This window comes from Microtus ochrogaster, unplaced genomic scaffold (assembly GCF_000317375.1).
Source record: "Microtus ochrogaster isolate Prairie Vole_2 unplaced genomic scaffold, MicOch1.0 UNK68, whole genome shotgun sequence".
Lineage (NCBI taxonomy): Eukaryota > Metazoa > Chordata > Mammalia > Rodentia > Cricetidae > Microtus > Microtus ochrogaster.
This window is the reverse complement of record NW_004949166.1, coordinates 1,507,417-1,521,461: the sequence shown is the minus strand read 5'-3', so window position 1 is coordinate 1,521,461 and position 14,045 is coordinate 1,507,417. Positions and strand designations below refer to the sequence as shown.

Below are 14,045 nucleotides of genomic sequence, written 5' to 3'. Positions count from 1 at the left end.
AAAAAAAAAAAAGAAAAAAAGAAAAAAGAAAAAAAAAAGCATGCAGGTGGGGCTGGGGAGATGTTGCTATTGGAGAGAACCTTGGTTCTGTTCCATGTACCCAGCCATTTCTAACTTCAGTCTGAGGAGATCTGATGCCTTCTTCTGACCTCCTCAGGTACTAGGCACACATGAGGTGCACAGACATATGTGCAGACAAAATAACTATACATACAAAATAAAAAAATTACAAAAATATTACAAAATGTTTTCTTCAGGTTACAAAATATACATGACATATACATGAACATGTATCTTGCATATGGGACTTGTGCTCCATAAAATATATTTTATTGTCTAATTGCAAATATTCAAATATTCTGAAATCTGAAGAAAAAAACCCCAAAATCTGAAATAGCTTTGGTAGCAAGCATTTCAGAAAAGCTATACTCAATATGTATAATCTTGTCTAGAGGCTCCATGAAGTAGTAAATCTAGAGAAACAGACCCAGGGTAAAGTGGGTGATCCTGCAATTAGTTAAGAAAGCAACTGCTCCCAGTCAGCTGTGGCATCAATGGACATGTAACAGACAGCCTGCTGGTCTCACCACAGACTGCTTTCTATCCTGAGCCTTCCATAGTTAGGCTCTATAAACACCACTCCATCATCATACCTTTTATCACGATGCCACCTCTCGGCCCCCCACCCACAGAGCTAAGCTGGGCGCAGTCTCTTACAGGCACTTCCACTCCATTCTTGCCAGCCAGCAGCCACTCCCAGCAGGCCAGCGCGGTCTCCATGCCATGCTCATTGAACATCCGGAGGGGACCCCAACACAGGTGATGGAGCAGCTGCGGGTCACAATCTGGAACCAAACACAAGTTAGTCAAAGGCTCCTGATTCTGGCTGGGCCTGAACATGGCTTCCCAAGGCTGATGTGGGAGCCAGCACTAGCTGGGGCCAAGAGGGCCTTTTATTTGCTGCTGGCTCACGAGAGATGCAAGTGTTTCCACTAGCAGCACTCGGCTCTTTCTCTGACAGGATTTCAGGTTATCAAGGACTCCTAAGCAAACATCCACTTAGAAATGAACCCAGCATCCCGCGGATTCTGTGTGTTACCTTTGCTGCTAATGAGCATTGCGGTCAGCTTGAACATGGCCTGTGTATAGTGCTGAGGATTATTGTGGTCCAAAGCTGTAGTCAGATCCTGGACCATCATTTTGTGCAAGTTAGATTTCAGGCCTGTGGCCCCCGAGAACCGAATCATTCCATGTACCTGTGGAGAAGTATATTTATCAGCAGCTCTGCCAGAAAGCCAGGACCACGAGTGAGGCCCTGGCTACCAGCTGACTGAGCTCACTGTCCCAAATGAAGCTCAGTTCAATGATGCTGCTGTCATTAAGCATCTCTTCAAGATTTATGTTAGTGTTTTCACCAACTCTGTTCCTTGAAGGTGGAGACACATACTCATCATTGTACACAGTGCTAAGCCTGGACAGGGCATAGGAACATTAAGTTAGATAAATAAACTTACCTCAGATTCAATATGACTCAAACAACAAAGTCAGCTTCACTACTTTTCATACATAATTTTCCCACCAGAGGGTGTTACTTTATTATTCATATACTTGGCTATATAGAAGATAGGACTCTTCCCAAAAACTAAGCCTATTCACTAAAGGTCTGTGGCATACTGCCACAACAGCATCCTAAAGACATGGGCTAAGCTCTCTCGGGACTCTCTGTCAAAGCTCACTCAAGAAGAGCAGCCGTTGGGTTAAGCAAAAAGCAGGGTATTCAGGGGAGGTGAGCCAACTCCCAGACACTACTGTGATAAATGCTGTCTCCACCTCCAGCGTTAGCCTGGAATAACTGTTGTGACTGGAAGCCTTCTGTGGAGTCAGCAGGTATGGTTCCTGAGCCTACTTTTGGCAAGTTATTTAGTCTTAGGAGCCTCTGTTTCTTTACCTGTAAGACTAGAATATTGGTATGTATATCTTATCAGTATTCAGAGAATGCACGACACACAGCCCATGCTTGCTACCACTAAACAGAATGTCTTGGCATGCCCGAGTGTGTCCACATAAAATCACTTTCTTGCAGAGGTGCTAATTAACTGTCATAAGTGTACCAGAATATTCTGATTTTGCTTGTATCCAGGTTCCTCAAGTCACCTGAATGGAGAAATTCCCTATCATCCACATCCCTCAGTCATGTTCCACTGTGAAAGAGCCAAGTGGCATCAAATCAAGATGCTCAGAACAGCCTCTGACACAAGGGCAAGAGAAGTACCTCGCCCGCATAGCGGTTGCGCAAGTTCAAGGATGCCATGAAGTTGGAGTAATCTTTCTTCACACAGGCTGGCCGTTCAGTTAGCTGAGTTGCCTACAGACAAGTACAGAGAATTATTTTAGATGGTGAAACTTAGTCTTTTCCTCATGTTTAACTTGGTAAACCAGGTAGGAAGACTATTTTTGTCTTCAGCACCTGCAAGCTAATGTAACATTCGAGAGCACTAGCTAGAGACTATAAGCCTCAGGACAAAACTAAATAAAAAACTAAAATATTCTTTTTTATTTTTGTTTGTCGAGACAGGGTTTCTCTGTGTAGCCCTGGACTCACTCTGTAGACTATGGCGGCCTTAAACTCACAGAGATCCGTCTGCCTCTGCCTTCAGAGTGCTGGGACTAAAGGCGTGCGCCACCACCACCTTGAGGACCTTCCCTTTCTTAGGTGCCTCACCCCTGTTCCTCCACATAGCACATTCCACAGCCCATCCACAGCCCATGCAGAGGGTTGATCATTGAAGCCCATCTAGCAATATTCTGGGTTCAGACTGACTAAGTGTCAGGGGAGGAGGGCTAGAGTAAACACAGCCGCAATCTGCAAGGCCATCATCACCAAGGGTTACTGTCTGTCTGATCCTGATTTAAACTTTGGGCCTAATTTAACTCAAACTACTGCATTTGATTTTCTTTCTTTTTGGTTTTTCAAGACAGGATCTCTCCACAGCTCTGGAGCCTGTCCTGGAACCAGCCCTTGTAGACCAGGATAGCCTCAAACTCACAAAGATCCGCCTGCTTCTGCCTCCCAAGTGCTGGGATTAAAGGCATGCGCCACCACCGCCTGGCTAAACTACTGCATCTGAATCTAAATGTATCTTTTTTTTTTTTTTTTTGGTTTTTCCAGGCAGGGTTTCTCTGTGGCTTTGGAGCCTGTCCTGGAACTCCCTTTGTAGACCAGGCTGGCCTCGAACTCACAGAGATCCGCCTGCCTCTGCCTCCCGAGTGCTGGGATTAAAGGCGTGCGCCACCACCGCCCGGCTAAATGTATCTTAAACAAAGCAAGCTGAAGCTGGGGCACACGTGTGCATTTGAGCACATTCAGGAAACAGAATCATGAGAAGTCCAGCAAATGGTCCAGACATGTAGTTCTCAACCTCTGAGTTGTGACCTCTCTAGGGGCCACATATCAGACATCCCACATATCAGATATTTACATTATGATTCATAATAGTAGCAAAACTACAGTTATGAAGGACAGCAATGATGAATGACCTGAGCAGCCTACTTAAAGGGACATCACCTGAATGGCAGAGAAGCTTTTTCTTACCAGGACTAAGAAGATCAAAGAAGAAATCTTCTAGAGGTTTGGCCTGCTCAAGGTAATCGAGGTTGATGGTAAAACTGCCTTGTTGCTCAAAAAAGTCAGGGCATAGGTAAGACTGGGGAAATTACATTGTACATGCAGACCCCAGAGTTCAGGACAGGTAAAAAGGATAAATAAAGACCCTTACCAAATTAGCCTTTGGAATCTGGCACCAGAGACTGGGTACAGCTCCTTCCCCTAGCCCTGTTCTGTGTACGAAACACCCCGTCTCAGCTTGGACTAACCCCCTATGAGACCCCCCTATTAGTTTCCTAAGGCCCCTCATGACCCATTTGCTCACAAACCCCATCTGCAGGCACGGTTGAAGGCTCTCCAGATCTCCGAACCCAGGCATATAGAGACCCCTGGCCACCCTGACACCTGGAAATCTCGCATCCGTTCCAGAATTGACACCTGGGGTATATCCGGAGGGACATGAGAAAAGCTACAGCACCCCACAGCCAGAACAGCAGCTGCCCGCTCATACCTGCAATCCATGCCTTCTCAAGTCCTTGCTTTGATACCCCTGCCCTTACCCCTGATTTCTGTCAACTAGTGGCAGAGCTAGCCCCCTGGGATATCCGAGATACATATCCCCCACAGCTGCCCCTGGAGGCTGGCAAAAAAAAAAATTTCCCCTGGAGGAAATATTTGGACACGGGGGTTCAGACATCTCCCCCACTTGTCTCCCAGGGGCGAGAAGCGGGACTGTCTCCATGGGTGTCGGGAAGGACTTAGGGCACTAGACCCTCCCTAAGAGGGCCCTAGCTATCCCTGCTACTGCCCGCTGGACTAAGCTACTCTCCCTGCTTCTCTGCTGGCACCTCCCAACACCAGCCTGGGCACCCGGAAATCTCACACCCGTTCCAGGTTGGCGATTCTGTATATGTTCAGAGACACCGGTCCCAGAACCTTAAACCTCGCTGGAAGGGACCCTACACCTACTGCCCTCAAAGTGGATGGTATTGCAGCCTGGATGCATGCATCTCACGTCAAGCCTGCACCTTCATAGGATGACCCAGGACCATCCAAATGAAAGCTTCAATGTACCCAAAATCCTCTCAAGGAGGCCTGACTCTGCCAGGCTTGCTGATCTTTGCCCTGACTAACTTTGAGACTGGGCATACCTTAAGGCTAGCCACTGGAGTTCATCCCCTGAATACCTGGTTCCCCCAGCTAACTTTTGACCTATGTGTTTTAGCAAAAGCCTCTTGGGAGGATACTGAGCAAACCCATGAAAACTTTTATCCTGTATGCAAATACTCTAAATGATATATTTGTCCGGGGGAAAAAGCAGTATGGGAGGGGCCTAAAGTATTTTATTATGCTGCCTAAAAATGTAAAACCAATGTCAGTGTATCCTGGTTGAGGGTTAACAAAAAGGACTTAGTCTCTTTCACCCATACCACACCAGAAAAAAATTTGAAATCACAATCACTTTCACTGAGAAAAAAAAATAGCTAACCAGTTAACAGGCAATACTTGGGGTTTATAGTTATATGATCCAGGAAGGAAAGACATAGGGATTCTGTTCACCCTGTGAGTTGTTGTAACAACTCCTGCTTCACTGCTGGCAAGCTCTAATATAGGCCAGTGACTGTTTAATCTGATAGTGGGAGCCTTTTCTTTGCTAAATAGTACTGACCGCAGCTTGACACAATCTTGTTGACTATGCTTGTCAACAAAACCTCCCTATTATAAAAAAAACAACACTGGTTTGTCAATCTCTGTGTACAGATCCAAATGGTCCTCCAAATTTACTAATATCTCAAGATTGAGATATTTGACCAAATAAGAGGAGGGAATGTAAGACTTTAAGACAATCCTGAAGCCATTTTTGAATCCTCTCAGCCTCTGTGCCATAGTGCTTCCCCTCCTCCCCTGGGAACCAAGGACCTAACAGCTACACTCGCACGTACTCAGTTCCTGAACAATTACCCATATACGTATGTTTTGGTTCGGTCCCCTGGGAAACGGGGTCAAAATGACCTCTTACCTCATCTGATCTGGCAACATCTCTCCAGTCAATTATTGTAATAGTCCTTTCAAATAAGCCAATCAGAATAGTCAAAGAACAACCCCCCTTGCTTCTGTGGCCCCTTTAAAAGTAGACTGTACCAGCTATTCGAGGTCCCTCGGCTTCCCGAATGCTGGGGGACCCTGTCATGACAGAATTAATAAAATCCTCATGCTTTTGCATCGGCTGTGGTGTATGAGATGGTCTCTGGGGGTGACTCCTTCTCGGTGTTTGGACGCTAGAGTCCAACAGGGTCACAACATGAGAAACCGTATTAGCCGGGCGGTGGTGGCGCGTGCCTTTAATCCCAGCACTCGGGAGGCAGAGGTAGGTGAATCTCTGTGAGTTCGAGGCCAGCCTGGTCTACAAGAGCTAGTTCCAGGACAATCTCTAAAGCTACAGAGAAACCCTGTCTCGAAAAAAAAAAAAAAAAAAAAAAAGAGAAACCATATTAAAGGGCTGTAGCACTAGGAAGGCTGAGAAGCACTGCTCCAGACAAACGTGACTATGATATAATGCTATGTGTGTCTGAGGCCAGTTCCTTCTCTCTCTCTAGACTTAGAAGGTCAGATTTCATCAGTGTATCAAGTGTTATCTGTAAAATAGTATATATTTCAAAACTTAAGCACAATGGGTAAATATCTGTATGGATGGCTACCTCTTTTGGAACCTTGTCAAATTCCTATTCATCAACAGCTATCCCATGTACCCTATAAATGTGTGGGATATGGGTGTCGGGGGCCTTCATCAGAGTCTATATATGGGCGGAGTCCTTCACCCTATAATATTGCTCTCCAAGGTTAGGGGCTCACTGTTTCATAGGGTATTCGCACATACTCCAAGAGTCGTGTTCTGCTTGTTGTAGCCGGCAAAGTGAAGGATGCTCTCAGTGGCCATGGCTAATCCTGTGTGCTGGGACAGTCCGGACACCCAGTTCTGATGCTTATTCAGATACTCCTGAAATAGAGAAAACAAGCTACTTCACTTAATGGAAAGGAAAACTCTAAAAGTATTAAGAAAGCAGCAGGTCTGAATCCAGGTTTCAGGGCTGATTCTGCCCTGCCCTGCAGCTGTGGGACCTGACATCAGTAAGTCGAGCCCCTAGCTGATTGAGGATGCCCCCTGATCTCTGAGTGGCAGGAATGTCAGGATCTACATGAAGACCATTGTTGACTGACAGTCTGCCAGCTGCTGGAAAAGAAGCTGCACAGGCTCAGGTCTGCTGTGAACAGGCAGGCTGTATGGTGGCCACACGGAGATCTCAGTTCTGCTCCTGCAGTACTCTGCTCCTGAGCAATGTGTGTAATAGACACCGGTATCCCAGATCAAGTATGTGAGCACGTGTGTTGGCGAGCAGGAGGGCACTGGGGCAAAGGGATCCATGGCAGAGAAAGAGCAAAAGGGAAGAGTTTTTTTCACTCTTGGGAGAGCACGGCCTCATCACCGCAGGAGCGGGAAAAGAAGAATGCATATTCACACAAAATACCAACATTCCTGTTAGGGATTTCCATAGCTGGGGAAGTCCACCTGGACTGGACACTATGGTGATGGGGACTGAATAATGGTTAAGTAAAAGACAAACTCAGATTTGCACTGAGACTGGGCCACTGTGGTGAGCACTGAGGGAGACTTGAGATGGCTGAGGCTGGGGAAGGGAGGGGCAGGCAGTGAGGCTGCCAATGAGCACTGCATGAAGTCAGGGCTCAGAAGGGATGGACTTCAGATGGGGAAAGCAGGAGAGACCACATTACAGTATGCCTGGTAGAAATATTATGACCCTTCCAGGCCTTATTATAGTCTATTTTCTTCTTAGGGCTAAGTTTGGTGGACACATTGCTAGGGCGGGAGGAAGCTTTACCTACTGAATCCTTTTTTGTTTCCTGAAGCCTTTGGGCACTAAAGGATTCCTGCTTTCCTTAGTAGCTATGGCTCTTTTCTTCTACATGATCTGAAGGAAACCAGATTTCTCAACTAATGCTTTGACGGAAAACCAGTCTCAAGAATCCAGGGGGGCAGCTGGGCAGTGGTGGCGCGCGCCTTTAATCCCAGCACCTGGGAGGCAGAGGCAGGCGGATCTCTGTGAGTTCGAGACCAGCCTGGTCTACAGAGCTAGTTCCAGGACAGGCTCCAAAGCCACAGAGAAACCCTGTCTTGACAAAAAAAAAAAAAAAAAAAAAAAAAAAAAAAACCCAAAAGAATCCAGGGGGCAAAATTTAAGATGACAGGATGTGACAGGGTGTAAATGGTGGCCTTATATAACCAGGCCTGGATTTGTCATATTCTGTGTGTAACTCTCCCCCATGTTAGGACCAGATGACCTCTCTTCCAGTATTACTTAATCCTTCCTGCTTAACAGCTCTGTGGAAGAAGGAACCTCACAGTGATCCTAGGCACAAACCATGCATTTCAAACTGCCTCCAAGTCTCTCAGAGCCAGCTGCTATACTCTTCCTGGGCTTCACTAAGAGGAATATTTTCTTAAATAGCTTCCCCTTGAGCCAGGTATGGTGGTTCACACCTTTAATCCTAGCACTCCGGAGACATAAGCAGGCAGATCTCTGAGTTCGAGGCCAGCCTGGTCTACAAAGCAAGTTCCAGGACAGTCAGGGCCATCACACAGAGAAAACTCGTCTCAAAACACAAACCAACCAACCAACAACCCCCCCTCCTCCGCAAAACCAACCAAACAAACCCAGGTCTCCTTGAAAAGTCCTACAGAGGCCCATTCATAGGCTTCATTCAATGGCCCGCTCTCTGGTAGCTCAGATCCCTTCTAGTGGGATCTGTTTTTTTCCCTTAAATCTTTATTCCTTCTAAGACAATATTTTCCCTTCTAGAAACTGGCATTTTTGTTCTCTTTGCAAGCCAGCAGTTTACTTTGAAGACATGCAGTGTAGCCTAGACAGAGCTCTGCTGGCATTCCAATCTTTGCTTCTGTCTGCTCACCAGGGCCCATCAAGGCTCCTCCCTCAGGTGCACATACCCCACCAAGCCTGGGTGGTATTGCTGCTGGCTTGTGGCACTGTCCGTGCCCCCCACCCCCCCCCCCCAACAACCTTAGCACCTTACCTAGTGTAGTGGTCAGACCCAAGCCCACTAACTCGACAAGCATACTCACCCCACAAGCAAGGCGCATCCAACAGAACGATCCCTGAGCACCAACTATTCTTGGGCTTCAGATTGACGTTCTTGGTCTCTGTTTATTCACACTAGTGTTGTTTATTTTTATTTTATTTTTTTACTTTTTGTTTTTTACTAGTGTTGTTTATACTTTGACTATTTTTTTGGTATTTGGAGAAAGTACCTGTAGGTGGGACTTAGTGACCGTGGGTGCCCACTTCATGGCTTCCTGCAGGATCATCCCACAGCGTGCAGCAAAGTCCTTCACAATGCTCTGGAAGTTGAACAACCTGAAGTTAGCCTATATAGGTTGTTGTGACTGTCACAGGCTGAATTGAGTCCCTTCCAAAGTCTTACGTTGAAGCACTGATCCTCAGAAACTAAGAATGAGTCTGCACTTGGAGACAGGCTTTGAAAGAGGTGATTACATTAAAAGGCCATTGGGGTGAGCCCTAACGCAGTGTATGGTATACTTATGCACATGAAATGTGGAAATATGAGGGACGCCACCATCAGAGGGAGGACCACATGGGAACACAGTGAGAAGGAAAGTGACCCCAGAACACTCTCCTGTTAATACTTTGTTCTTAGACTTTTTTTTTTTTTAGTTTTTCGAGACAGGGTTTCTCTGTGGCTTTGGAGCCTGTCCTGGAACTAGCTCTGTAGACCAGGCTGGTCTCGAACTCACAGAGATCCGCCTGCCTCTGCCTCCCGAGTGCTGGGATTAAAGGCGTGCGCCACCATCGCCTGGCCTGTTCTTAGACTTTTTATCCTCATAACTGTGAGGAAATAAATCACTTTCTTTAAGCCACACAGTGTATGGCAATGGATACGGAAGCTCTATCAGTGCGCATGCACCAACACCAAAGCTCCAGGGCATAGGAATTCTGACTGGACTATGGTCTGTAGTTCTTGTATAAGGCTGTGTGGCAGAACCTAAAACATAAACAGTGTACCTCAGGGCAAGTCAGGGACTGAAGGGAAAGACATGTTCTAGATGGTAAGAAAATCTCCACAGGTGCCACATTACTGTGTCCGGATTCTCACGAATGACAGCTTTTCCAACTAGGGAGGCCCAAGTTAGGGCACAACCCAGCCCTAGGCGGAGGAATGCTGAGCCTGGCCCCGGTTCAGTCCTCTGTAGCAGGGGCTCAAAGTCAGACTCCGTGGGGAGAGGAGCACCTTCCAGGACATCCTCCTCATCTGGGGCTATTTATTCTACCCACTTGCCAAGGGCAAGGCAAAGCTAGAGTCTGCCATTCTGTTCTCCAGTGAAAAGCTGGCATGCCTCAGAGGGCTGAGCTCTGAAAACTACGCTTGCTCAGTGCTTCTGAGGGGCTGTAGCTGACTAGCAGCTGGAAATGCCTTTGTGGCTGAAGCAGGAATGAATGCTGCAGAGACTGGACAGCACAGTGAGAAGCACAGGCCTGGAACACAGATAGGCTTGGGAATTCAGGAGCTCCTCCCGCGGTGGGACAGTGCCAAAACCCATCACACTGCTAAATGCTGGGGGCTTGAGGACCTGTCTTGACATTCCCAGGGAACCCCTTATTCTAGAGGACTAGGCGGGACTTACCTCTCGGGCTTCATATGTGTCAGGAACCGTAATCCGATATGGGGCATCAGGAATGTCGTAGTAAGGTTGGTCCTTGTGAATATCCTGGAAACATACAGGCCCCTAAGTCACTGAGGCTGCCTCTGCCAAACATGTGACTCAGGCAGCAATGTGTCTGCTACCCCTTCCCACCACATGCCCCACATGGACTCCAAACTTGCTGCAGCCTAGTGGGAGACATCAGGGAACAATGTGGGTAAGTGAGGCCAGGGTATCTGGAGGAGACATCGTACACAGAGTGGACAGCTCATGTGTCAGGCAGATCCACGCCACTGCGACACTCACAGCACTTAGTGACAGTGACAGGGTCTGCAGGATGTCCAACATGGTCTTCAGCACAGTCCCACTCCAGAGCAAGTGTGGAAACCTAGAGCAAGGAAAGGGGTCTCAGGACTGAGGAGATGAACTTTCTAGGAACTACACTGTCTGCCTCTATGCCTCCCCTGCACCAGCATGAGCCCATGGAGACATGGCACCTATCCACTTAGGCTCTCCACAGTGAGGTGTATGGTCAGAAATGTTCTCTGGCCAGCCCACCCTACTCCTGAGGCTGAATATAGGCTACACACATCCTTTCCAAAGCAACTCTAGTTTGTTTTGCTTTTAAAAATTTATTCATTTGGGCTGGAGAGATGGCTCAGCGGTTAAGAGCATTGCCTGCTCTTCCAAAGGTCCTGAGTTCAATTCCCAGCAAGCACGTGGTGGCTCACAACCATCTGTAATGAGGTCTGGTGCCCTCTTCTGGCCTGCAGGGATACACACAGAGAGAACATTGTATTTATTATGTATACACATAATAAATAAATAAGTCTAAAAAAAAGATTTATTCATTAATTATGTATACAGTGTTGTGGTCTGCATGTATGTCTGGCCAGAAGAGGGCGCCAGACCTCACTATGGATGGTTGTGAGCCACCCTGTGGTTGCTGGGAATTGAACTCAGGATCTATGGAAGAACACCCAGTGCTTTTAACTGCTGAGCCATCTTTCCAGTCCCAACAGTTCTAGTTTTTGATGGTAGCTCCCCAGTACCTTTCATGTTATGGCATCAACAGAAAAGAACATTGGAATGAAGTAAAACAGTCATGGGATGATGGCCCTAAGACTGGAAGGGTACTACCTGTGTGCAGTGCTCATCTTATATGTGACCCACTGTTCAAGTGGCCTGACTTAGATGTGTACTATATGTGCAAGGCTTGATCTCATAGTCTCTGGCTGGCTCTTGACCTATCCTCAGATTCTGCAATGCTTGGACAAGGTTGCTTGCATGCAGCCTCTGTGAGTCTCTAGAACCCCTAGATGGTCTTGGGAAGCTGAAGACAAGGTGTGTGTGCTAATTGGGTATTTACACCTCAGAGGCTACCCCAGCTTCCCTTCTAAATGTCTCAGTACACTGTCATGTTCTAAGACTGTGTTGTCTCTCAGTAAGAGAAGTGGGGAAATGCTTTTGTTCTTAGAAGCCCATAAGATCCTTATTCTACCTGGGACTTCTAGCTAGATCCTGGATTAGGATATGCTAAACTTGGTCTTATCAAATTATTTTAGGTAATACCAATGGCCCAGAATGAGTATGTTTCTAGGCTAAAATGCAGGCTGTAACAAACCTGAGGACATTCTTGGGAAGGCTGCATCAGCCTTAAGGTTTCTTCTGACTGTTATTTTCTGGACTGATGACGTAACCATGCCTTTTCTCTGTTCCAAACTACAAACATTTACACACAAGCACTAGAGGGAAGCCAAACTCACTTATCCACCAGACCAGACAGGTACTTGTCAGCCACTCTCCTTATTCTCTTGTGGATGTGGTTGAAGTTCACCAGCAGAAACTGGGCGTGCCGCTCAAGCTCTTCTTCATTCTCCTTGGTCTTGGCCTAGAGTGAGAAGAGAGGCACCATAGGGCTTTCCGTGTGCCGCCAGCAGCCACACGCTGGCGCTCCGGTGACGCTTACTTTATCTGCCATCATGTTCAGGAAGGCATCGAACACTTTGTCAGCAACAGCGATGACACACTGCATCATCCCTGAAATGAGACGGTGGTTCCCAGGATTAGGTACAGTCACAAAAATTACAAACAACCGCAAACTCACAGACTTGGAGAGTAGTACCAAGTTCTTTTGTACTTTCCTCGGCTTACTGGAAGAGTTACATCAGCCATAACAAGCCTGCATTTGTCAAAACTTAGAAACAGACACTGGTGCGACACCATCACCAGAACTTCAGCATTGACCTGGGTTTTTCTAATTCTCCCATTCACGTCCCTTTCTGTTCCTGGACACCATACAGACTTTGCTTACAACTCTTGGTCTCTTAGGATGTGTTGGTTCCTCAATCTATTCCTGGACTTCATGATCTTGGTATGTTAGGGACACAGGTAATTTAAAGATGGTCCCTCAGTTTAGCTATCTGATGCCTGCTCTTCAGGGTAAGATCTGAGAAACTTAGAGGGAATACCAGAGGTGATATGCCTTTCTTTTCTGGTTTCTTTTCATTTTTAAAAAATAAGGACGATGGTGGCGCACACCTTTAATCCCAGCACTCGGGAGGCAGAGGCAGGTGGATCTCTGTGAGTTTGAGCCCAGCCTGGTCTACAGAGCTAGTTCCAGGACAGGCTCCAAAGCCACAGAGAAACCCTGTCTCGAAAAACCAAAAAAAAAAAATTTATTTTCATTTTATGTGCATTGGTGTTTTGCCTGCATGTTTGTCAGATCTTGGGGTTACAGGCAGTTTTTAGCTGCCATGTGTGTGCTGGAATTGAACCTGGATCCTCTGGAAGAATAGTCAGTGCTCTTAACTGCTGAGCCATCTCTCCAGTCCCTCTTCTGGGATTCCTGAGACATGGTTTGACAGACTTGCTACTCAATGTGTAGCCCAGGCTAGACTTGAACTCATGGCAATACTCTTCCCTCAGACTTCTAGGTGCTAGGTTACAGGTGTTTGGCATCATGCCTGGCTCTGTGCTTTTCTCCTCTCATCCCATCAGGGAAGTATGATATCTATAGCTCTTATCATTTCTGATGTCAATTGTCATCACATGATCTCAGCAACTACATTCCCTTTTCATACTTATAAAACTAACACTCTGAGCTGAGGAACTTAGTGATACTCCGGAAGAGGAGTGGTGAGCGAGTTACAGCCACCACCGCCACCACCATCACCACCACCACAGATAATGTGTCTTTGGGGAGATATCTGCAATTATGTTGCTATCCTAATTTCTCTTTGAAATTTTGCTAGTTTTGGCTGCTCATGAGGATTTTCTATTATCTCCATTTCTTCTACTTTGTTTAGTTTTTCTGAGACAGGGTTTCTCTGTGTAGTTCTGAAGCCTGTCCTGGAACTTGATCTGTAGAGCAAGTTGGCCTAGAAACTCCAGAGAAACACCTGTACTCTGCCTCTTGAGTGCTGGGATTAAAGGTGTGCATCACCAATGCTCAGCTTCTACTTTTATTAACTGGAGTTCTTTAAGAAAGAGTTGCTTCTCTTTCCCTATTTTTTATTTATTCATTAATTAGTATGGACTCATGTCTTTAAAGTATATATATTCAAATGTATATTAAAAATATGTGAAATGTGGGTGGTGGTGGCACATGCCTTTAATCCCAGCATTCAGGAGGCAGAGGCAGGTGGATCTTTGTGAGTTCGAGAACAGCCTGGCCTACAAGAGCTA

General features: G+C 46.6%; 1 protein-coding gene across 1 annotated transcript in view; it reads right to left on the bottom strand.

Moving 5' to 3' along the window:
- Pi4ka (phosphatidylinositol 4-kinase alpha) overlaps window positions 1–14,045 on the bottom strand; it is a 136,861-nt gene that overhangs the window by 30,689 nt on the left and 92,127 nt on the right. The window contains exons 25-33 of the mRNA XM_005369994.3: window positions 12,328–12,398; window positions 12,125–12,249; window positions 10,665–10,746; window positions 10,341–10,424; window positions 8,949–9,038; window positions 6,483–6,602; window positions 2,273–2,365; window positions 1,100–1,256; window positions 718–845 (exon numbers count right to left, since the gene is read on the bottom strand). Coding sequence (XP_005370051.1) covers window positions 718–845; window positions 1,100–1,256; window positions 2,273–2,365; window positions 6,483–6,602; window positions 8,949–9,038; window positions 10,341–10,424; window positions 10,665–10,746; window positions 12,125–12,249; window positions 12,328–12,398 — 950 coding nt within the window. The remainder of the gene's footprint in view (window positions 1–717; window positions 846–1,099; window positions 1,257–2,272; window positions 2,366–6,482; window positions 6,603–8,948; window positions 9,039–10,340; window positions 10,425–10,664; window positions 10,747–12,124; window positions 12,250–12,327; window positions 12,399–14,045) is intronic.